General features: G+C 48.3%; 1 protein-coding gene across 1 annotated transcript; it reads right to left on the bottom strand.

Moving 5' to 3' along the window:
* Positions 1-393: 393 nt before the first annotated feature.
* Positions 394-15,197, bottom strand: TCEANC (transcription elongation factor A N-terminal and central domain containing). The gene is made up of 4 exons (XM_055121821.1): positions 15,140-15,197; positions 11,988-12,072; positions 4,654-4,843; positions 394-4,406 (listed from the first exon to the last, which is right to left on the bottom strand). The coding sequence occupies exon 4, from the start codon at positions 4,396-4,398 to the stop codon at positions 3,349-3,351; it is 1,050 nt and encodes a 349-aa protein (XP_054977796.1). The 5' UTR covers positions 4,399-4,406; positions 4,654-4,843; positions 11,988-12,072; positions 15,140-15,197; the 3' UTR covers positions 394-3,348.
* Between the last annotated feature and the right edge of the window lie 10,044 nt (positions 15,198-25,241).

Here is a 25,241-nt window from a genome sequence, read left to right as displayed (position 1 = left end):
TATGTGACTTTTTGCAAGTTTCTCTTCACAAGACTAAAGTGTTTTACCACAGTAAGCCACGCTCTGCAGCCACAGGGACAGAATACAGGATGATGGCCTCGGGCTGACTTTCTCCAAACCATTGGGAAACACAAGTACGTAGCAGGGTTATGCACCTTTGGGCAATTCTGTCCTGAGGCAGGTTAGCTGGACACAGTGCTGACAAGAAATTAGGAGAGTTGGGAGGTCAGAACTGGTGAAAATGCGTACGCTTGAAGCCCACGCAGAAGGGAACTTTGCCAAAAAAAAGAAGAATGACCATTACAGGCATTTGTAACATTTATTTTAATGCTGGGCTGGAGCGATAGCACAGCGGTAAGGCATTTGCTTTTCACATGGCCGACCCGTGTTCGATTCCTCCGCCCCTCTCAGAGAGCCCGGCAAGCTACCGAGAGTATCGTGCCTGCACGGCAGAGCCTGGCAAGCTGCCCGTGGCGTATTCGATATGCCAAAAACAGTAACAATAAGTCTCATGATGAGAGACGTTACTGGTGCCTGCTCAAGCAAATTGATGAGCAACAGGATGACAGTGATGACAGTGATGACAAAAATTAAGTGGAAGTCTCATAGAAGGCTTGATTTTTTTCAACAAAATTGGTTAAACTAAGGCTTCAAAGAAGTACTTTCCTCTTTAGTTCCTTAGAGAAAGGACTGAGGTGAAAAACATCCTCTAACACATCAATTTTTTTTAGTGGTTGTTAACATGAGCACAATTGGACTTCCAGACCTGAAGGAGTTCAGAATATTCCGCCCCTAAATATTTCAATCTGGAGGAAGGATCCTTGGTAGCTGGAGACAACTGAGAGGAAGCAGACACAGGCTGTATGCCTGCCCTCTCTCCTCGCCTCGACCTGGAACAGAAGTGTCTGTCCTTGAGAATTCCAGACCAGCAGGGTAGGAGCCAACTGATCACTGGAGGTGAAGCAGACTAAGGGTCCACACAAGTCACCTGGACTCCTCCCATCAGCTGCCCCTTCTGGAGACCTTTTCACTGTGTGCGCCCTCCCCAAAGCCCGAATGAAGCTCTTTTCATTATCTTGTTATTTTCACCGATGTATTGTTGTTAGGACACACATAAGCCAAAGTTCTTTTAAAAAATATTTATTTATTTTTGCCTTTTTGGGTCACACCCTACAATGTACAGGCACTATTCCTGGCTCTGCACTCAGGAATTACTCCTGGTAGTGCTCGGGGTGACTGTATGAGATGCTGGGACTCAAACTCGGGTCGGCCACATGCAAGGCTAACACCCTACCCATTGTGCTATCGCTCCAGCCTCAAGCCAAAGTTCTTTGGGAGGCAGGGTGGAGACACACCCGGCAAAGCTCAGGAATTATTCCTGGCGATGTGTGGGGGACCATATGGGATGCTGGGGATTAAACTGGGTCGACAGCGTGCAAGGTAAATGCCCTACCCACTGTACTATCACTCTGGTGCCCAAATATCAAGGTCTTTAATATACTTTGAATTTCCCACCCCTACATAAACTGAGTTTATCCTGCTTGTGTTGATAAGTGCTTTGCTCTTGTCCCTCGCTATCTTGTCAGTTTAACCGTCAGGATGTCAGCTAGAGAGCCATGGGGGCGTTGAGGCGCTTCTCTAGAAACCTAACACACATTTGCATCACCTGTGCTTGAGAACATGCATTCTCCCCCACAGCAGCAACCGAAAGTCACAGTTCAACAGTACTAAAGGTCAAGGATAAAGTAGGAGGCCCTGAGTTGTTTAGTACCATAAAAAAGAGTTTATATATAATGGAGAACTTATAGGAAGAAAACAACAATGAGAAAGTACAGAACTTTGGTTAAGCCAGGACCAGAAAAAAATCTGCTTGTGAGATGCAATTGTGGGGCAACTTTCCAGGCTCAAGGGGAAAATAAACTTCTGGTTAGCCCAATGTTTCCCAAAGTGAGCAACAATGTCTTGCAGGAGGTCTGGAAAGGTGGGGGCGGGGAGGGGGGCAATTTCTGTTTAAAGAAGGCAAGGGGGTGCTGAGTCATATCTTTGAAAGGGGCTCAGTAGGCCAGATCAATCTGGGAGGGTCTGGTTCCCCAGTGGCCTCGCTGATGGACATGATCCACTTAGCCCCGTGTTTCCAGGAACGTGTTCCTTGGAAGCAAACCTGAAGAAGCCTTGGACGGTGACTGCTGAAGGAAGGAAATCTGGGTGCCATTTACGAGGGGCTCTTCATGGCTTCGGGGCTTGGACCTGTTTATTACTCTGTAAAGTGAACAGCAGAACTCTCCTTTTTCAGAGCTGTGAGAAGGGTCCAGTGAGGCGATCTGCCGGTCGTTCTCCACTCTACATGTGACAGTAGGTTGAGGAAACTCCAGAGCAATGCTGGGGTGTGGGATGCATCCTGCAGGTCCTGTGGGAGTTGCTCGGAGGTGGGCCTTGAACACATCTGTGTGTGCTCAAAGCTCCCCAGGGAGCGGTTAGAGGGATACTACAGTGGAGAGGGCACTTGACTTGTACACATCAGACCCAGGTTCGATCCCTAGCACCCATACTTGGTGGGTCTCCAAGCCCTGCCAGGAGTGATCCCTGAAGACAGTCAGGAGTAATTCCTGAGTGCCGCAGGTGTAGGCCCCCAAACAACCCACCCAAAACTCCCCAGGGGACTCTAATATCCAGCCAGTGCTTCAAAGCACAGGCCTATTGCTAAAGCGGGGCTCCGCCATCCATCCTGAAGGGGCTCACCTGGGGATCGTGCCAAGCGGCAGAGCAGGATTCACGGGCTAGGGCCCGAGGACCGACATTTCTTCCAGACCCCAAGGTCATAATGAGTTGTTCGCAGCTACACCATGAGCTTGGCAAAGTACTCAGTGATCACAAGGCACAATCGGAATGATCACGCCTCTTCCCAAATGACCAACTTTTAGTGACTGCAGTGGGCGCTCTCCTTTTTCCTGCTTTGATTGCACTAAGGGTGGCGAGTAAGACCAGGGACTGGGTTTGAGTCCTGGCACTGCCAAGAAGAAAATATGTCTCAAATATGGGGCGAAGAGATGGTGCGGTGGCAAAAGCATCTGCCTTGCAAATGTGAGGCCGTGAGTCTGATCCCCAGGGTTCCTGCGTGCATGGGCCACTCTCCTATCTGTGATGTCCGGCGGTGCAAGAGACTTCCAGACACACCACAGCCAGGGCTGTGCAAGCACAAACACCGCAGCTAAAGAAGCATGACCCTGGCAAGTACCGCGGCCCAGTGTGCGAGACCCCAGGTCAGCACCAGAGAAACCACTCAGGGAAGGGAAGGGGGTAGACACGCAAGGGGTCAGCCTGGTTCCCTGCGGCAAAGAAACACGTTGCTCACAAGCACACCCACTTGCTATGGTACCACTGCTCCCCGCATTCATTGCAGATAACATAGGTCATCATTTCTTCATCGGGGTTGGCATTCCGCACCCAGCTGGGAAGGAAGAGTGCCCCTCGGGCGATTGCAGTGACCTTGCAGTTGAACTGCTCGCAGCGCCTGCATTTGATCTTCCTCGTCTGGGTGCCCTCCCCGACTTGGGGCAGGGCATGCTCCTGGATGCCGGCCTCGGTGTAGGAGGCACGCAGCCGCTGCAGCTCCTGGTGGGCCATCTCCAGGCTGGTCATTGCGGCGAACTCTTTGGGAGACGTGGTCCCAGAGAGCAAGTTGTGCTGCAGGTGCGAGTTTTTGGGGTTCTTCAGATTGGCCACTTTGCTGCGGATGCAAGCTTTATACTTCCTGAGGTCCTTCGAATGCCGGGCGAAAATGTGCTCTTCAATTTCTTGCGCAAAGGGCTGCCAGCCGGCAGCCGGGGGCTGGACTGCCGAAGAACTTGCTAAAGCCTTAGAGAGAAGGTCTGTGCATTTAGTTCTCACAGCAACCGCGGGGTCCGGCAGCTCACTGCCTCCCTGGTCCATGGACAGCGACTCACCAGCCCTCGGCTGCTCTAGCTTAGGCTGCGTTTGGCCAACGCTGTGACCAGGCGTGACTGTTTCAGCAGCTTTGGCCGCAGCAACCGGCTGGGCTGAGAGCAGACAGGCCGAACAGGAGACGCCGGGCAGCCCCTCCTGCCTGGGCTCCTGAGAAAGTGCTGAATTCTCCTCTTTATTTCCCTCTGGACACAACGGTTTGGGGCTATGCCGTGGTTTGTAAAGCGCTTTCCATTCTGCCAGCAAACACTTGGCTTTCTTCTTCCAGGCCGCTGACGGGCAGCTTTTGAGGACTGTGTACACAGCCCTGACCACATGTGTCTCCTGGAGGTGCTCTCTGGTCATGTGAACTGTTTGTAACTCAGTCAGGGGGGTGCCAAGATCCTCAAAATTCCCTTTAGCCATGAGCTGCTCAATCAGGGAGGCTCTGGCGACTATGTGGTCCTTGTCAGACATTTTCAGAGCTGTAAAGAAAAGAGACGTTGTGGTTTCCTTCTCCCTGGTCTTATTTTGGCGCACCAGGCAGTGCGTGGGGGTTCTTCCTGGCTCAGTGGTCTCGCCTGGCCATGCTCAGGGAATCAGGAGCTTCCCGAGGCCTCCCACCTGCAAAGCCTGTGCTCCAGCCCTCGGCGCCATCTCCCCAGACCGGTTTCTGCTTTCTTAAGCCGGTGTTTGCAGACACAGCTTCCTGAAAGCACTACACCTTCTTACCTGCGCGGTGTTTTCTCCAACGGTTTTCTGATAAGCTGTGTGGAGTGGTAGGAAAGGGGACCAGGGGCTGGGAAGAGAGTTCAAGTGGCTGGAGCACGGGGCCTCTGGTTTGATCCACAGTACCACCCGGCGTCCAGAGAACTTCCAGGTGTGGCCTTGGTGGCTCTCGGTACTGCTTGGGAAACCTCTCCTAAGAGAAAAGGAAATGCCATCAGCAAAGGGTACAACATCCTTTCAGAAGTGTGGGTTTCAGTGGTTTTAAAGACAAGTAGGCGTGCAGGCAGCTTCTGTGGGAGTCGTGGCTTCAAAGAAATCTGCCGGGAGCTGGGTCCTAACAGCTTCCGCCTCTTGTCATGCATCGGGCCACACCTGCCACCATGGGGACAGCCAAACCATTCCTTTCCCCTCAGATTCAGCTCTATGCTGTTCTATCTGCAGATTCTGGCATTCTTAAATTGTGCATCTGCGCATATAAAAGGAGACACCGGAGCAGAAAGGGGAGGCTAGGCTTGGGGGCATATAAAGGAAGCGCACAATAGCAGGTGCTGAGAGGAGCCAGGTCTGAAGTGCCCCAAACCAAAAGGCCCGGCATGGCTGCTTGAGTCTTCTGAACCCTGGGAGGCGGCTGACTTCACACTCACTGGTCCCTGATTGGCTGCAGGAAATTTCTCTGTTCCATTTGGGGGTCACTTTTGCTGTGGGGACCACCGTTGGGGGTGCTTAGGGGGCCCTGCAGGGGCACCGGGGCCAAACCCAGGCTTTCACATGTTAGGCCTGTGCTTTGCCACCTGTGTCACAACTCAGCACTTATTTTTTCCTTGCTTTTTGGGTCACACCCAACGATGCACAGGGGTTACTCCTGGCTCTGCACTCAGGAATCACTCCTGGCGGTGCTCGGGGGACCATATGGGATGCTGGGAATCGAACCCGAGTTGGTCACGTGCAAGACAAATGCCCTACCCACTGTGCTATCACTCCAGCCCAGCACTTTTTCTTATTTTCACTTTTAAATATAAAAATTTACCTGGTGGTTGTGTGTGTGTGTGTGTGTGGTGCATGCACACATTTGAATCTTATCCAGAGCAAACAAATGTTTACTTTGTCTGGCTGTCCCTCCAGTTCAATAGGTAACTCTGCCCTTACTGACCCCATGGATGGCTGTACGCCCAGCTGGTCTACCTGTGAATGTAAGTATCTCGAAGGCACGGACTCTGTTTTCCCAAAATTTATGGACTCAAGGTCAGAGAACCTATTTGAAATGACCAACAACAGGACACTCACAGGCCAGTAACACTCAGGTGGTTCCAGACAGGAACTGCCATGAAGCATCATGTCTCTTAGTGATTCTGCATCTACCAAGTCACTTTAGGAAATGAGTGACGTGGGAACTGGATAGGCAAGAATTTCCTGTCAACTAAGAAGAAGCTCGAAGGTGCGAGTGTTTGAAAATGACAGTGCACCCTTAAGATGAAAGCATTTAAAACTACGTACTTGGGGGATATCAAATGGCAGGAGGGACTAGCCCTAACATAACATGGTTGAAAAAAGCCAAGATGTAGAACTATGTAGCTAAAAGATAAAACAGAGTTACCACATAAGCTGGCATATCTACCCCAGAGAAATAAAGACATCTGCATGTACAAAAAAAAAATCACACAGATTTTTATAGCAACTCTTTTTGGTGCAACTTTTTATACCAGACAAAAGTAGAAGCACCTCAATGGCCAGCCTGCCACGGATCTAAAAAAAAAGGGGTATATCCATACAATGGAGTATTATTTTGCAATAAAATGAGCAAACTGATTCAGGGTACAATATTGGAGAAACTTTGCAAACACTCTGCTGAGGCCAAGAAGCCAAACATATTCGATTCCATTTATTTAAGATATCCAGAAAGGCAAATCTAGAGAGGCTGTAAGTGCATCATGCGTTTGGAGTGAGGAGAAAGCTTTGGGGGAGAGTGGGAAGGGGAGTGGCTGTGACTGGGCCAGAGGTGGTTTGCCAGGAGGTGAAAACCTCCAGAAGCTGTGGTGATAAGTTGTAAAACTGTAAACAGACTGAAAACCACCTATCGGCTGCAAGGCCTGAAACTTGTATCCACATAAAGGGGCTACTTTATTTATTGATAAGCACCAGACCCGGGTTCAATTCCCCGCACCACATGAATACCTGGAGGCCGCCAGCACTGATGAGGACGCCCAGGGATTCCTGGCACTACAGGGTCGACACAAGCAGCATTACCTTATCTGGCCCCGGCCCTGGACCAACCATCTGCTTGGCTGAAAATCACCAGTGGAGCCCCAAGACCTCCTGATAACTGCTTGACCTCCTTCCCCTATAAAGTCCCCAGAGACCCTGAGATCCTGACCCAAGTTCTATTTAAAAAGTATGCATGGGGGCCAGAGCAATAGTACAGCGGATAGGGCGTTTGCCTTGCATGCGGCTGGCCCAGGTTCAATCCCCAATATCCCATATGGTCCCCTAAGCACCTTCAAGAATAATTCCTGAGTGCAGAGCCAGGAGTAACCCCTGAGTGTAGCTGGGTGTGACCCAAAAAGCAAAAAAAATGCTGAAAAGGGTACACAAAATTTGAAATGGGCCGGGGATGGAGATCATGTTGGAGCACATGCCTTGAATGGGTGAAACCCCGGGTTTAATGTTCCAGCACTGCAAGAAAACAACAACACTTGCAAAGTTGAAACAGCAGCATTTTCTTTCTTTTTTTTTAAATTTTATTGAATCACCATGAGATAGTAACAAGCTTTCATGTTTGGGTTACAATCTCACAATGACCAAACACCCATCCCTCCACCAGTGCACATTCCCCACCACCAATATCCCGGGTATACGCCCCCTTCCCCACCCTCCCCCTGCCTCCATGGCAGACAATATTCCCCATACTCTCTCTCTACTTTTGGGCATTATGGCTTGCAACACAGACACTGAGAGGTCATCATGTTTGGTCCATTATCTACTTTCGGCACACATCTCTCATCCCGACTAATTCCTCCAGCCATCATTTTCTTAGTGATCCCTTCTCTATTCCATCTGCCTTCTCCCCTCCACTCATGAAGCAGGCTTCCAGCTATGGGGCAATCCCACTGGCCCTGGTATCTACTGACCTTGGGTATCAGCCTCATGTGATGTTATTCTATACTGCACAAATGAGTAACAGTGGCATTTTCCAACTGGCAACACTTGAAGTGAGTTTTTGTTGGTTCCTTTCTGTGACGACTGTGTATTCTTTCCATAATCAGGGCAGTTATGTATCTCTTATCATTTTATGACATGTGAAGCAAAGCTATCCCCCTCCTGGCCTCCTGCCCCTTCTCTCGGGAGCTCTTACATGGGGCTCTGCATGCAGAGCAGCGGGCCCCGTTTCCTCTTGAGTTGATGGCTGAAGTGGACACGCTGACTCTCCCGCTGAACATCATTGGACATCATTCTTTCCACCCCAGGGAGCTGCGTAGGTGAAATTGTAAGGCCTGTGGTCACTCAGTGAATCGCCAAGTCCAGTCTAAAGTGACTGGTCCTTGTAAGACGGAGAATTGCCATCCTTTGCCTTCTAAGATGGCTGCATTGAAGGAAAGGAGAAAAAAGCCTTCAAAGTTCAAAGGCTGTGGAAACAAAGGGCAGAGGGAGATAGCGCAGAAAAGTCTTGAAAAGACCTGCGCCTGCCCAAGAGTCAAACCTGGGTCTCATCTCTCTGATGACTAGCGATGTGGAGCATTTTTTCATGTGCCTTCTGGCCATTTGTATTTCTTTTTTGAGGAAACTTCTGTTCATTTCTTCTCCCCATTTTTTGATGGGGTTGGAGGTTTTTTCCTTATACAATTCTACTAGTGTCTTGTATATCCTGGATATTAATCCCTTATCAAATGGGTATCTCGCACCACAGAGACTGGCACACATTCAAAAGAATAAAAGCAACCAGTGCTGGCATGGATGTGGGGAAAAAGGGATTCTCCTTCATTGTTGGTGGGAATGCCAACTGTCCAGGCTTTCTAGAAAACTATATGGACAGTCCTTCAAAAACTAGAAATTAAGCTTCCATATGATCCCGCAATACCACTTCTGGGAATATATCCCGAGGATGTAAAAAAGCACAGTAGAAATAAAATCTGTACCTAGATATTCATTGCAGCACTATTCACAATAGCCAAAATCTGGAAACAACCCAAGTTCCCTAAAACAGATGACTGGTTAAAGAAACTTTGGTACATCTACACAATGGAATACTATGCAGCAGTTAGGAGAGATGAAGTCATGAAATTTGCTTATAAATGGATAAACATGGAGAGTATCATGCTAAGTGAAATGAGTGAGAAAGAGATGGACAGACATAGAGGGACTGCACTCATTTGTGGAATATAAAATAACATCACATGAGGCTGACACCCAAGGACAGTAGATACCAGGGCCAGGGGGATTGCCCCATAGCTGGAAGACTGCTTCATGAGTGGAGGGGAGAAGGCAGATGGAATAGAGAAGGGATCACTAAGAAAATGATGGCTGGAGGAACCAGTTGGGATGGGAGATGCATGTCGAAAGTAGATAATGGACCAAACATGATGGCCTCTCAGTGTCTGTGTTGCGAGCTATAATGCCCAAAAGTAGAGAGAGAGTATGGGGAATATTGTCTGCCATGGAGGCAGGGGGAGGGTAGGAAGGGGGGGTATACCTAGGATATTGGTGGTGGGGAATGTGCACTGGTGGAGGGATGGGTGTTTGATCATTGTGAGACTGTAACCCAAACATGAAAGCTTGTAACTATCTCACGGTGATTCAATAAAATTTAAAAAATTTAAAAAAAAATCCTGATGTAATGTAAAAAGATAAAAAGAAACCTGGCTCTCAGAAGAATCTGCCTGAAATCTTGGGGCCTGACGGCAAACAAGCAGCCAGCTGACAATGACAGGGCTTCCAGCTGTAGAGTGTGTCTGGGTCCCCTGGGCCCTGACTGCCAGTTCTGTGCGTGCAGTCTGCATGCCACCTTCACTGGACATTGCTCTCTGCGGCGGGCAGCTGGTGGGGTGACGGAGACCGGAAGGCATGTCCTTGAGGAGGTTAGGCAATGTTTAACTCAGGGCCGAGCCTCTGAGCGAGCGGTCAGAGTTTCAAGGGGATTCGGAAGGGGACCATCACTTGAAGCTCAGGACTGCGAAGCGTCAGAGAGCCCTCCTCTGCCTTATCAGCAAACAATTTTACTCACTCCTGGCTGCTGCTGTGGTTTGCGTTTGCACGCAGGAGCGCCGCGGGCTCCATCTCAGAGCCCCTTTGGTGGAGCTCTCTTCCAGCTGCTGAGTCGGAACTCTCCCTTGAGCAAGTCACCCAGACTACAAAAGTGCACGTCAGGCCTTTCTGAAAGGTTTACTTGGGGAGGTCGTGCTAAGGACACTCGCAGCAGGGTGCAAGAGACACTTTGCATCTTGCAAGACCACCTTTGTCCCTGTTGCAATAATATCCACCCTTTAGATCCTTTGGCGAATTTTTGTCTAGGTGGAATCGCTCAGCCTTGGTCCTTTGTGACTGGCTTCCTGTTCTCAAGATTCGTTGTGACAGATCAGAACCTCTTTCCCCTGGAAGGCTGGATAGTATTCCTCGAACTGAGCTCTTTAGCCACTCTTTCAGCACTGAGCATTCAATGAATTCCCTCTTGGCTACTGTAAATACTGGGCTTTGAACACGACGGTGCAAACATCACTTTGAGATCCTTCCTGACTTCAATTCTTTTTGGCAGAAAGTCAGAAATGGGATGGGCAAAGCATATGGGAAATTTAGATGTGAGCTTTGGAGGAATCACCATTTTGTTTTCCATTCACTCTTATATTTTATTTGGGGGGGGCTCCCAATTGGTGCTCAGGTGGTCTGAGGGCTCCAGTGGTGATTCTTGGCTAACCAGGTTGCCGGTTTAGGGCAAGGGCCCGAGGATGTTAGAGTGCTTAGGCCCTGCAGAGCTGGGGAGACCCATACCACCTCAGCGGTGCTTGGGTTCTCCAGGGCTGCACCTTGGCAATGCTCGGGCCCCTGTGATGCTAGGAACCAAACCCAGGTCAGGTGCTTGCCAAGCATGTACTGCTGATCAAGGAATCCTGGTGCAGAGTGCACTGTACCTCCCAACTCTGGCCCTGTATCTTTTTTTTTTGCTTTTTTTGGTCACACCCAGCAGTGCACAGGGGTTACTCCTGGCTCTGCACTCAGGAATCACTCCTGGCGGTGCTCAGGGGACCATATGAGATACTGGGAATCGAGCCTGGGTCCGCCACGTGCAAGGCAAACGCCCTACCCACTGTGCTATTGCTCCAGCCCCTGGCCCTGTATCTTAAAGAGCATTTAACTCATGTGGAACGTGCTACTCTCCCTGTGGGGCAATCTGACGGGGATAAAGAATTTAGTATCCTAGACTGTGAAGTAAATGAGATACCGAATTTTGAGAACTGGACTAAAAAAATACAAAGCAGGATGTATGTGTTCAGTTGAGAACTATATTAGCAACACATATGTATCATGTACCTAATCCTTGGATCGGTGCTGAACCTACACAGATGCTGTCTGCCTGGAAGGAGCCCAGTAGACAGGATCCAATCAAGAAATCGACTACTTATAATACAGGCGGTGCCTCCACCAGGCCGGCCACTGGCCTGCTAGGGGACGGGGAGGGGGAAGACTGCAACAGAGCCTGGGCTTGCTGGCATTTGGCCAGCTCCCAGGGCGCCTTCACTTGACTCGCAGCGCGAGGTGGGCGGCATCACCTTCCAGTGCATCTCCCTGCAGATCCCTGCTGCGTTTGCTCACTGACAGCCTTCTCTGGCTCTCGGTGGCTCTCCAGATGGGGGCTGAGGGCTTGTCCTGTGATGAAACCCTTCCGGCGTCCGCTGTGACTGCTCCGAACCCGCCAGAAGCAGCAGTCCTTTCACACTCGGTGCCCGTGTGCCAGAGGCTCGTGAGACAGGTGCCAGTCCTGGCTGCAAAGCCCAGTCATCCAGAGACACAGCCAGCCCTGAGACGGCACCACGGCCTCGCCCCACAACACAGGGCCTAGACCCTTGAGGGCTGGTTCTTCAGCTCTCCCGGTGACAGTGACTGAAATCAGAGCAGCCACCATACCACACGCTTGGAAAAAGCTCCTCCTGAAGCAGTTCTACTGCCACCAGCCCAGAGACTGTTTCCGTCCTGCTCCTACGCCTCCTTGGCTAGAGGAGCCCCTTTAGATCAGGAAATACTAAAAACGCCCACTGTACACAACTAACTCAAGAACCTTCCCTCCAAATTACCACAGTGCAGCAGTGACTGTATCCTGTCACAGCCCATTACTCCCTCACTCCCTCACTTACCTCTGTGTGGAGCAAATCAACCTGTCAGGTGCTTTGATGTCATCTCAATCCTTGCAATAAAACCAGGCCTCACAGACGAGGAAACCTGTCAAAACCAGCAAATATAGGTTTAATCACGGAACCTATTCCAGTAAAAATATATCCTATTCTTTATTTGATGTTATAATGAGATCTAACTTAAATTAAAAAATATGAAATGGAAAATCACAAAGGAGGCTGGGCTTAAAGTAACTGTCATTTGCAACCCTATAGACATTGCTTATTGGATATGCCAAGGACCATAAGGTAGTTGATTACAGGAGTTGATGGTGTTCACGTGTGGCTGGCATACCGCACACTTCTCTATTAGATTCTATCTTTCATTTCTGTTTGGGAACCCACCTGGTAACGCTTGGAGGCTACTCCTCTGTATGTTGCTCCCTAGTGGTGGTCAGGAGCTACGTGTAAGGGTGGAATCAAACCTGGGCTTCTTGCAGACAATGCATGCAGTCCCGCTTACTGAGCTATCTCTCTGGCCCCAAAATATTCTCCTGCATTGTCTGCCCTTCCTACAGGACCATAAGAATGGTAATGACGGCAGTTTTCTTTTAGCTTTTTTGATCACACCTGGCAAAGCTCAGGGATTACTCCTGGCTCTGCACTCAGGAATCACTCCTAGAGATGCTTGGGGGACCATATAGGATGCCGGGGATTGAATCTGAGCCGGCTGAGTGCAGGGCAAATGTCCTTCCCACTGTATTAACGCTCCGGCCCTAAGAATGGCAATTACGGGGACCAGGAGATCATATAGCCATTAGGGAGCATGTGTCTGATCTGGATTGGAGTCTCAGAACCACATGGTCCACTAGTCACAACCAGGGTGGCCCAGGTAACCCCAGGCACTGCAGGGCCTGAGAAGTACCTCATCCTCGGGTCCTCAAATTGAATTGCTGGCCCACTGGGCCAAATCACCAGTGATGCCCCCGACGCAGAGCCTGGGAGAGGCGCCATCCCCCACCCACCAAAAATGACAACTTTTTAAGTCACTGATCCACACCCGGCAAACATCTGCCGAGTGTATCATCTACCCAGTGCTCGCTAGGACTCAACAAACATACATGTGTTACATGCATACATACATATAGAGAAAGTCACAGTATTATGGAGGCAAACCTAGGGCTGCTGGAGGGCCTTGAGGTGATAGGGGTCAAACTCGGGGCCCGGCACATGCAAGGCATGCACTCTACCACTTGAGCCACATCCCCAATCCCTCACTAAGAGAATCCAGAATGCTCACTCTCCTCTCTTCCCGGGGCTTTATGACTTTTTATTACAAAACAGCTTGCTTATGCCCAGTGGCGCAGAGCCCACAGCTCCCAGGCTTCGGCCTGGGGAGACCAACCGCAATGCAATTCAAATACCAAAAAATCATTATAACGCTCTAGTTTAGAACCAAACAAAAAAGCCAGCCTCCCAATGGGATACCCCAGTGGGTTCCAGGAGTTAAATCATTTGTGGGTCCCCAGAGTCCCACTTCTAGAACTCAGGAGTGTGGAACAAGTTGGGGAAGTTTTGTGACCATCTATGCCTCAATGTATTCATCTACCAAATGGGAGAAATCCAACCACTATGCATTGATCTGAGAATTAAATGAGACAGTCCTCATAAATTAAAGATAACTAGGTGTGTCACACAAAAGCTTGAGAATGACACAGGCCGACAATGCATCTATCTGCCTATCTACCAGTGCAAGCGGAGAAGGCAGATGAATGTTGGTTGCAGGCCCAACCCCTTCTCTAGCAGTGCAATCCAGCAGTTTCACTGTAAGACACACATGTGAAACAGCCACATTTTAATTATTTAACCTTTTTAAAGGTTAAATAATTTAACACATTTGATTTGTCAGTGCAAACAGTGCCATCTCAACGCATAAATGATACAAACAAGTTCTTGAGAAATTTTGTGTTCTTCCTCCTCCACAAATTCTCCAAAATTCGATGCTTTATACTTAATGTATTTATTAGCCAGGACCAGCTAATAGTCTTAAGTAACTCGTGAATGCCAAATGGAACACAGTTCTAGAAGACATGCCAATATATGGGTGCTCAGACACACCCGAACCCCTTGTTTCTGAACACAAATCAAAATGACTCTAACAGAACAGGGGTTACGGTGCTTGCCTTCCACATGGCCCGCCCGGGTTCATCCCCAGCACTGTTCGTGGTTCTCCCAAGCACTCCTAGGAGTGATCCGTGAGCACAGCCAGAAGTGGCCCCCAAGCTCCCCAAACTAAAAGTCTCTCTGGGGCCACAACGGTCGGCTCTAAATATCTGCTGACTGAGGCAAATAAAAAATGGAAAATGTTAACTCTCCTGTTGAAGCAAGGTGCACACGTCTGTATTAAAAGTGCTCACACGTGGGGAGAAGCATTAGAGAAAAGATCAGGGTAAAAGAAGCAGCTTCCTAAAGCTGAGTACATTAAACCGAGCTAGGTCTTTAGAACTCTTTTATTTATTTATTTTTTGCTTTTGGGGTCACACCCGGCGATGCACAGGGGTTACTCCTGGCTTTGCACTCAGTAATTACTCCTGGGGATTTTATGGGATGCTGGGAATCGAACCCCCCGTCGGCTGCGTGCAAAGCAAACGCCCTCCCCGCTCCCGCCCCTATATCTCTTTGAGATCGAGTTGAGGACCGTGGTTGCAATAGCGCTCCCATTTATGCTTGTGGTGTGCAAAGTTACAGGCCCCTTCTTCCTTTGCCTCTGCTCTCACATCTTTTTTTCTTTTTTCTTCCCTCCCCACTCTCCAATTCCCGACTCCCCCCCGCTCGGTAACTTCAGTTCGAAAGGCAACTTTTTAGTTCCTAAGCATCATCCCCAAAGGGCCCTGCCCAAGAGTTCGCTCTGGCACCAGTCGGGGTTCTGGTGGGGACAAGCGATTAGCCAAGGAGGCTGCAGCTGCTGCAAGGTCTGGCACTGCGCCCCCGGCAGCTGCGGCCCCAAGGGATCTGCCCACCCCGTGGCCGCAGCTGGAGGACATGCAGGGAAGAGGGAGGGAAGGCACATCCGGGCCCCTGCGCTCCCGGGCTCCCCGGGAGCCTCCCGAGGCGGGAGGGCTTCCCAGAGCGCACCAGGGCTCGCCCTTCGGGCCTGAGCACAGACGTCGGCTCACCAAGCAGCGCAGACGACGCCCGAGAGCCCTCGGAGGCCCTCGCACCAGGAACGCTTCCGGCTCCAGAGGCGGGACTAAACACGCTCAACCAGTAATAGTCCGTCCTTGGCGCACGCGTGCTAGGAAAACTGCGCCTGCGCAGAGAGCCCAGCAGCAAATGGGGCGGGCCCCGAGGCGGAGTCAAGAGAGGGGGCTGGTCCCGCCCATCGGCGGATTCTCTCACCGGGGGCTGAATGAAAGGAAACCAGCTCTGCTCTGGTTTTCCATTAGCAGCATTTGTGGAGCTGTTCCACAACATACTCTTTCTGTTTCCGGTCAAGGCAGTGAAGAGCTAGATGGAAACGAAATTGGACAAAAACGGGAGTTAGCTGTTTATTTCAATCGTTAATTCAAGAAGTATTGATGCACCCCAAGGCTCATCAGCTGACACATGAGCTATAGACATTCGTTTAGTTGCACGTGTCTCCTGCACTTCACACCTGCTCATGTTCTTTCTCTGCAAGGGTCAGATTAAGCCAAAGAGATCCACATGCACAGAATGTGGCAGCCTTGGATGATCCTCTACTACTAAAGGTTGCAGGAAGCTTTGCTCTGCTTTCACAGAGTGCTGTCAAGAAGCTGGATGAGTCTCTGATCGAATAACATAGCAAATCTTACCCCAAAAGAAGGAACACCCCCCCACAAGATGAAACTAATTAAAGAAGCAACAGTGACAAGACTTAAAAAACCTGAAACATTGAAGCCCTATCCTGGAGTTGAGGGAACAGAGAATTTAATTTTAAAGGGCAATTGCTCTCACATTGCTTCTATCACAAAAGCTAAGTATATCTAATTTATTTAAAAGGCTAAACATGGTAAGGTATATTTTTCCCATTGCCTTGAGCAAGTCCTGTTAATACTCTTAGTTATTAACTAAGTTATTACCTGTCATTATTTATCCGGGAGTTGGAGCTTCAGGCTTGAGCAAATCCCCAACTTTTTCCAGTCAGTTTCAAGTACTAAGTGTTCATTTAATGTTGTTTACGGGTTCTTGAAAACTGCAGCTCTAAATGAAATGATGTATAAAGAAACCTGTTCCTTGAATAATATCCATTTGATTAACATGGGCTGGGGTGGTTTTTTTTTTCATTAAATTTTTAAAGAAATGATGTTATTCAAGGACCTGCTTTATAAGAAATATTCTGTTTGGGGGGAGTGTTTGAAGGACCATCCCAATCAAATATCCAAACTCGAATTACTCTCCAACTCAAATATCTGACCCCGCTCCCATCCACTGTGTGACCCCTTTGGAGCAGCAAATGGATCAATTTCTCACTCTTTTTTGCTCCCCTTTTTGCTTCCCCCACTACCTGGAGTATGGGCAGGGGAAAGGAATGGCTAAAAGACCTTTTGTCATTAGGGTTGTGGGTTGAATGGTGATCTCCCCAAACACAGATATGTTTATTTCTTAACCCCCAATGTTGAGGAACAGTTTTCCCCAATGGTGCCAAGACACGTTACTGCCCAGGTCCGGGCAGACATGGGGCGAAGGATGACGGGTGCATGGAGAAACACCCTCCGGGAGCAGATGATGACTGTTCACTTTATTGCCAAATACACACATTTTATAGAGGGTCTCGGCTTTACAGAAAGGTCCAATCACATAAAGTTTAGCATTATTGGCCTATTAGCTTTCCAACTCTGCTTTGTGCTGGTCCAATCCCAACAAGGCTAGATGCTACAGTTAGGATGACTTGCTAAGCATGCATGATAGATTCTGTGTCTTGGGCTCATGTGACTAGGAAGTTGAGTGAAGCTCAAGGCCAGACCCCTGATGCTGACACCCTGTTCTTGCCAATTTTTCCCAGATGGTCCCTTCTGTGGAGCCTCCCTTCTGCGCCACTTTGCAAGGTTGGATCTTATCTGCTTCAGTGTCTGTAGCCAAGCTCCATACCCCAAAACTACACATGTGATCTGACTGGGGCAAAGGATCCTTATAAATATAATTAGGCATCTCAAGATAAGAGCCCAGAGAGGTTCATTGCATGCAGAACCTGAGCACAGAGCCAGGAGTAACCCTGAGCAAGATTAGATGTGACCTCCCCCTAAAAACAGCCCTGTGACCTGTCCCGGGGCTGGAGCAATACTACAGGGGGTAGGGCATTTGCCTTGCACGCGGCCAACCCTAGATTTGATTCCCAGCATCCCATATGGTCCCTGAGCACCACCAGTAGTAATTCCTGAGTGCAAAGCCAGGAATAACCCCTGTGCATCGCTAGGTGTGATCCAAAAAAGTAAAAAAAACAAAGCTGTGACCTGCGCCTAAAAAAAAATCTCAAGATGAGATCATCTTGAATTATCTGGCTGGGCCCCAAATCCAATGAGAAGTGTCCTGCTGAGAAGTAGAAGCCCATGCAAAAGGGAAGGCAGACACTGGACTTATGTCACCTTGAGGCCAGGATCTTTGTGGGCGCTGCCAGAAGCCAGCAGGAATTCTCTTCTAGCGCTCTCAGGGGGAGCATGGTTCTGTCAGCCCCTTAAGGTTCCATCTGCAGCTGCGTAACTATGAGATAACCCGCTTCAGCTTGAGGTGCTTGGTCATCGCAGCCCACCAGCACACCATACTGCTAGGAAACCAAGGGCACTATTTGTGCTCTGTTGGCTTCTGTCCAAATGCTGCCTTCTTTGTTCTATCTGCGGTTGACTTTGGGGAGTTTGGGGGAGACCCTCCTGGATGGGACCCCATTCACCATTTTCCAGACACTGACAGGGCATCAGCATCTGCTTTGCAGGGAATGCCCACGCAGTTGTTTTCTGCTGGGATGTTTAACATGCAGACAGACATCTGGGCGGCCAGCTCCTTGCTCCATGAGCACTGAGGTCTGGGAAGGGCCCAGCAGCTCCATGTCCACCAAGCCAGGGAAGCAGAGCCCCTCTCCTCAGCATCCTCTGTGGCTTGAGGCTTCCTCTGACTTCGGAACCTTTCGGGGAGTCAGGCACCTTTCTGGTGATGCCGCCTGCCAGTCTTTGCTTCTCTTTCAAAGTCCCCTTCCAGTTTTGTAACTGTGTATCTCCTGGTGACTCAAATTGAGAAAAGGTCCCCTTCCACTTGCATCTGGAGCAGAAGAAAGCTTCCAGAATTCTAACAGGCATTGTCCACTATTGCTGCCTCCTGGCCATAAACTGAACATGGGGGAGGGGTCACAGTGTTGCTGTGGTTGAGCAGACAGAGCCAGCCAGGAAGGGGGTTGCTTGACCCAGTGCCTCGCTCACTGGAATTAAAGAATACAAAAAAAGGGTGCAGCTGTCGGAGCATGTGGAGCTCGTTGGTTCCTGGGGGCATTGCACATCTGCAACCCGCCATCTACCGCCCTGGAACAGACTTTTATTTATTTATTTATTTATTTATTTATTTGCTTTTTGGGTCACACCTGCGATACTCAGGGGTTACTCCTGGCTCTGCACTCAGGAATTACTCCTGGTGTTGCTCAGGGGACCATATGGGATGGTGGGAATTGAACCTGGGTGGGCCGCGGGCGTGGCAAACTCCCTACCCGCTGTAGTATCGTTCCAGCCCCTGCAATGGACTTTTGAAGCCAGGAACTTTGCCCAGGAAATGCACGCACTGCAGGGTAATGACCGACCAGGAACCGCGTTCGGACCCGAGCTACTCCTTGCAGGGGCTCGTCGCCTCCTGCTGCACGGAGGGGTTGAGGCACGAGGCAGCGGTGGCCAGGACTCTGCACTTTTTAGTGCACGGGGGTAGCCTCAGGGATCCCACGGCCCTGCGGTGCCCGTGCTGGTCCGACAGCGTGTGTCGCCTTCTCGGTGTCCCCTCCAGCAGATTTCTGTGCTCGGGCGTTACTGACCCTGGGGCTGGGCTGGACAGTTAATGGGGGAAGGGATGCCTTCTCGTGGGCCGTAGGACTTTATGCAGCATCTGTGGCTTCTCCATGGCAGTAGCAACCATATATGATAGCTAATATATGACTCAGGTCACTGCTGAATCCTCTGGAAATGCAGCCTGATTACCACTCTCCCCTTCCCCACTGAGAACCAGTTATCTCTGTGCCCAATTTCTGGGGTCTGGGCAGGAAAAGTGCCCATTTATCTTAGCTTTGTACCAGAGCGATCTTCTGGTCATTTCCATTCCTCTCTGTCTCCTTTTGCATATCATCAGCCCATTCTGTTCATTTCTCCCTCTGACTCAGTGCAACAAATGAGTAGAGAAATGAGAAAAGAGCCAACACATCGAACCCCAGTCACTTCTTGATGCATATTAAAGAATGTAAACCCAGAGGGAAGAAAACAACACTTACATCCCCATCCCCCCCAGGAGTGACTCCAAATTCCATTTAGTGGGACAAATCTAGACAAAGTAGATAAAGAAATAAAGTCGATTCAAAACAGCTGTTCATGAGGGTAAAACTATAAAGGATCAAACTCAAAGCCCCTGGGGGCTGGTGGATTTTTAGTGATCACAGCTGAAATAGAGAGTGTGATAATGCAATTTTACTTCAATAACTGACAATCAATGCAGAAAAAAAAAGCACTGGTCTGTGCTGCTGGCTTTCTCTTACATTCTTGCCCCATGAGGCATCACAGCTCATTCTCCTGGGCTGACACTGAACACACCATCCACGGCGTTGCACACCCGGGCGTGCTGCCAGGAGGGACCATTCATCAGCAGCAATGGCACAAAGAATGACTGTGTTCGTTCCAGCTTCTCCTGTCTTCAGGGGAGACACATTTGGCCAGAAGTCTACCCTCCTGACTGACAGTGCCCAAGAGAATTATTTATCCATGTCAGCCTCATTTTCCCATGCAACGATGTAACATATTGTAGTCGCCATATTATTTTTTTCTTTATGTTTAATCTTTAGCACTGCACTGTAGTACTGTCATCCCATTATTCATTGATTTGCTCGAGCGGAAACCAGTCACGTCTCCATTGTGAGACTTGTTACTGTTTTTGGCACATCAAATACACCACAGGTAGCTTGCCAGGCTCTGCTCTGTGGGCGGAATACTCTCAGTAGCTTGCCAGACTCTCCGAGAGGGACAGAGGAATCAAACCCGTGTCAGCTGCGTGCAAGGCAAACGCCCTACCCACTGTGCTATCGCTCCAGTCCATGTTTAATCTTTAATTAAAAGTTTCCCGGTTACTTTATTGAGGATTGTTATGAACAATACTATTGCTGAGAGTTTCCTGCCTCCCATATTCCAATACCACACCTGCCACCAGAGTGTCAGTTGTCTCCACTCATGTCCCAAAGTCCCCTCCCACACCCTCACCACATCATTCCACACAAATTCTAGCGATTAGGTTCATGGTTCTTCATTTACTTCCTTTTTTTTTTCTGCGGGGGCGGGGAGGCATACGTAGCAGTGCTCAGGGTTTACTTCTGCTTCTGCCCTCAGGGATCACTGCTGGCAGAGTTCAGGGCAGCGTATGGAGTGCTTGGGATCAAACCTGAGTTGACTGTGTGCAAGGCAAGTCTCTCCGGCACCATTGTCTTTTTTTATTTTAAAATTAATTCTAAGAGTAGAACTGACCCTTAGTAGGAATCTTGCTACTGTGTGTGTTCGGGGAGGAGACAGGGAAGGGACCACTACAACGATAGAGGGTTGTGGTCACTCTGGATCAGAACTGGGTGCTGAAAGGAGGTAAAGTGATATGCAGGATACCCTATTGGTTACCATACTTGAACCACAGTGCCTAAAAGGGAAAAAGGGGCCAGAGTGATAGCACAGTGGGTAGGGCACTTGCTTTGCACACAGCTGACCCGGGTTCAATCCTCAGGAGTGCGGGAGGGAAGCAGGACATTGGTGAAGGGATGGGTGCTCAAACACTACCCTTGAAACTCAATCATAACTGTAACCGTGATTCAGGATGATTATTTTTTTAAATAAAACATAATGTGCTAAACTCTAAAAAAAATAAAATTAATTCTATTATTATGTGCTTGTTCATTTCAAATCTGACTGGAACACCACCTAGATATTGAGGGGCAGAAGATATCAACTCCATTGCAATAACGAGACGAAACAATTTGGGCACTTGGGCTGAGCTCCTTAGGGGCTCAATGTCATGATAAAATGATGGGGTTTGCACCAATGGTGTACCCCTTCCGGAACGGGGATTTAAAGAGACTCCTTGTGAGTGAGGAAAACTGGTAAGACATCATTCCTGCAACAGGGGACAGTCTCACTAGCAATGATGCATAACCTTGTAGCCAGCTCACCTCCAAGGCTTCTCAGTGACCTGTGGCCTCCTGGGTCCTTATGGTAACTTCTTTTTTTAATTTTTGTTAGATGATGTCTGTCTCTGTCACTAGCTCCCAGCCAACATTGACTGATTCCTGTCTTCACATAGCTGTGTGATTTGAGGGCCATTGGAAGAAAATTCCTGACCTTACCAAGGTGTTGGAATTCCCTTCCTATTGGGTCCTTGGTATGAAAACATTGCAAGTTGCTGTCCTAAAAGAGCACAACCTACAACACTGGAAGAAATTTCCTGTGGAGCTTTCTTTTTTTTCTTTTTCTTTTTGGCTTTTGGGTCACAACTGGCCATGCACAAGGGTTACTCCTGGCTTTGCACTCAGGAATTACTCCTGGCACATGGATTCTGGGAATTGAACCTGGATCGGCCGCGTGCAAGGCAAACATCCTATTCGCTGTGCTATAGCTCCAGCACCCCCCTGTGCAGCTTTCTATCTTCCAGCCTTGAAACAGGACAAGTCGATGCCTACTGGGGTAAGTAGAAGTGAATGAAAGGTCTGCAAGACTGGACTCTTCAGGTCTCAGGATGACTAAACTGGAAGGTTCTGGAAGAAGCCGGAGTTTCACAAGTTGGATAGAGAAAAAACTGCAAGACAGCCTTCTATCATTGGGCTGCCACCAGGGGGCACTGCTAGAACTCTGGGAGAGGAGCCCCTCAATAAAGAAGGCTGTCTTGTGTTCAGCAGGACTGCAGCAGTGGAACTGCAACTTGGACTCAGAAAGAGAGACAGGGATTTTAAAAGGACCGTGACACACAAGCGGGAGGGAGAAACTTTTCTCACTGTCCAGGGAAACCAAAAAATGTGGGGAAGGTGATGGTTTCTGGCTCCTGAGCAATAATAATAAGTTGTTATTATATCTTTAATAATAATAATAATTAATAAGTTATTATTATATCTTATTTTCTTCCTAGTTCTCAGCCCTTGGACTACCCTCTCAAGTCTCTGCTGCCCTTGACCTCCAGCTGCCAGCAGATGTCCAGGGTCTCTCCTTTCAGGCCTTACAGGATGGGGGACATCCATAAGAGCAAGTCATTGGTGACTGGGTCGTGTGTGAGTCTGTGTGCCTTCAGTCACAACTTATCTGGAACTCAGAGTGGGATTCACTTTGAGGGTCTCCAGTCATTTGGCACAAAGTCTGGCACATGAGGTTCGTCTTATTTATTTACTGCACTGGAGATCGAAGCTAAAGTCTTACACATGCAAGGCTACTGCAGAGCCATATTTCCATATTTCCAGCCCTAGATGACATTTATTTGAAAGGGTAAGTTTGAAGGATAGAGTAAGTTTCGATGGACAGTAGCTAACCCTGTTGTAGAAAAGTCAGTGCAAACATGCCCAATGAACTTTTCCCAGAGAAGTTCCAAAGGGAACCTTCCATTCAAAAGGCATCAAGAGGGGCTGGAGTACAGTGGGTAGGGTGCTTGTCTTGCATGTGGCAGACCTAGATTCAATCCCGGTACTCCATATGGTCCCCCAGCCCTGCCAGGAGTGACCTCTGAGTGCAGAGCCAGGAGTAAGCCCTGAATACATTTAGGTGTGGCTCAATGCCCCCCCCCCCAAATTAAAAAGACCCCAAAGGCATCAAGAAACAATAACAACTCTCACTCCAGACATTTTTCCTTGTGGTCCCTTCTAATACCTCCCTCACATACACAAGAGTATAACTGTATAATTGTCATCCTGTTGCTCATTGATTTGCTCGAGGGGGCACCAGTAACGTCTCCATTGTGAGACTTGTTGTTACTGTTTTTGGCATATCGAATATGTCATGGGTAGCTTGCCAGGCTCTGCTGTCCGGGTGGGATATCTTGGTAGCTTGCTGAGCTCTCTAGGGGGATGGAGGGACAGAGGAATCAAACCCCGGTCGGCTGCGTGCAAGGGAAATACCCTACCTGCTGTCCTATCGCTCCAAATGACTGAGGAGGACGTGGTAATTCATTTCTGTCCCATTTCCTTCACCCAGTATAGTTAGAGGCCACAGGGTGGGGAGAATATGAACAACTAACCAACCGACCAAATCCAGAAATGAAAATCTATATCACACTCACAGGTTGATTAGAGAGATATGCAGAATAATCTTTGGTAAACACACCTAACCATTCTATCTTCTGGGGAAGGGGATGTTTGGGTTACACCCGATAGTGCTCAGGGGCTATTCCTGGCTCTGTGTTCCTGGTGGTGCTCAGACGATATGCAGTGACAGGGATCAAACTGGTGTCAATCATATGCAAGGCAAGAGCCTCAACCATTGTACTTTCTCAGCACCTAAATTTTCTATATTTAGTTCACTCTGGGGCATCCTTTCTCAGTTCCAGGCCAGACTCTCATCACTGCTTCATTCCACTGTCTCCGAGATGGAATACATTAACTAAGAGAAGTTTTTCATGTTCATGTCAAAGCCAGAATTTTTATGAAGCACAGATAGAACATGGGAATTGTGACAATCCTTTTAAATGGTCATGTCTCTCAGCAACCTCATTCTCCACATCACAAGGAACCTTTTTAACACAAAATTACAGACCCCCAAAATGTATGTCACCTCTTAATGCCCTGATCAGACAGAATAGAGCTTCATCCATGAAACACCAGGTCACCACTTAGAATGGAGACAGAGTTCCACTATTTGGCATTTTCAATCACTGTCTCACTGAATTAAAGAGAAAAAAGGAAAGGTGGAATTTATTTACATTGGCTTTTTAGATGTTGACCCAACATTAGCCTTCTTGGAGGGCCTCAGATTTGCTAGAAGAGTTTGTTTTTTTTTTTTTAAAAAAAACCCACTCACTTAAAATCCATGTACCAATACTCCATAAGAGCCAATTTTTAAAAGCAGAAACATGTGTTTAACCACTACCCTTCTTACTCCTCCTGCTTTGTGGAGAGATGATTTGGTCAGTCAGTCTGATTGCTTTTCACCTTCCCAAAGAAATGCATTTACTTGACATGATGATAAATAGTCATTATCCAATTCACCTTGTTAGAGTCCTCAAACATTTTAAATGCTGTAAGAGCAAAACTCTTTGACTGAAAAATAAATAACCACTATTGGAGTAGACTATCAAATTATAACATAGTCCCAAACTTTGATAGTTAACCCTCAAAATGTGGAATGCTTTTATTCTGTTTGTTTATTTTAAAGAGATTAAATCACCTAATTGATCTCTTATGGTCCGATTGGAACAAAACTTACATAGCAATCCTGGAAAAAGTAAGTTCCAGAATGCAATAGTATCAAGAGAAAGATTTATCTGCAATGCTGTGAATTTAGAAGAAACCAACATTCTCATTCTTTCTGCCAGTCCCTTTCTAACTGATGCCACAGAGGGAGAGTCTGATGTTGGAGACCATAATCCTATGTTTCTATCTCCCGTGCAACAGATTTTTGTCCCTACTATTTTATCAAGGATTTCTGCAGAGATACAGTCTTGGAGATTACTAATAGGGGCATATTTGTTTCTTGGCAAAGTTACTAAAAGCATTCTCTTCCAAGTATGAAGATTGTGCAGTAGTTTTCAGTTTCTTTATGAGGTTGTGAGGCTCCCTAAGTTCAGGGCTCATCAACTCACAGTGTACCTGGCTTCCTTGTCAACCTACCTCTTCATTGTCTCACCCCTGTGTCAGGTGAGTAGGTGCAGTGGTGTGAACCGGAAGCACATCTACCTGTTGTGCTGTGAGTAATAAAAGCCTTTGGCCAGAAAGAGAGAGAACAAACTCTCATATATGGGATATAAATATATAAAAAACACGGTAAGGAAATAACAGAACCAAAGCAACAGAATCTAAGAACTGGTATACTGAATGGAGATTACTTTGGTAGTGAGATGTGGGGAGTTGGGTAT

This window comes from Sorex araneus, chromosome X (assembly GCF_027595985.1).
Source record: "Sorex araneus isolate mSorAra2 chromosome X, mSorAra2.pri, whole genome shotgun sequence".
In the NCBI taxonomy this organism is placed as follows: Eukaryota; Metazoa; Chordata; class Mammalia; order Eulipotyphla; family Soricidae; genus Sorex; species Sorex araneus.
Note: the sequence above shows the minus strand (reverse complement) of the source record. Positions and strands in the feature narration are given on the sequence as shown.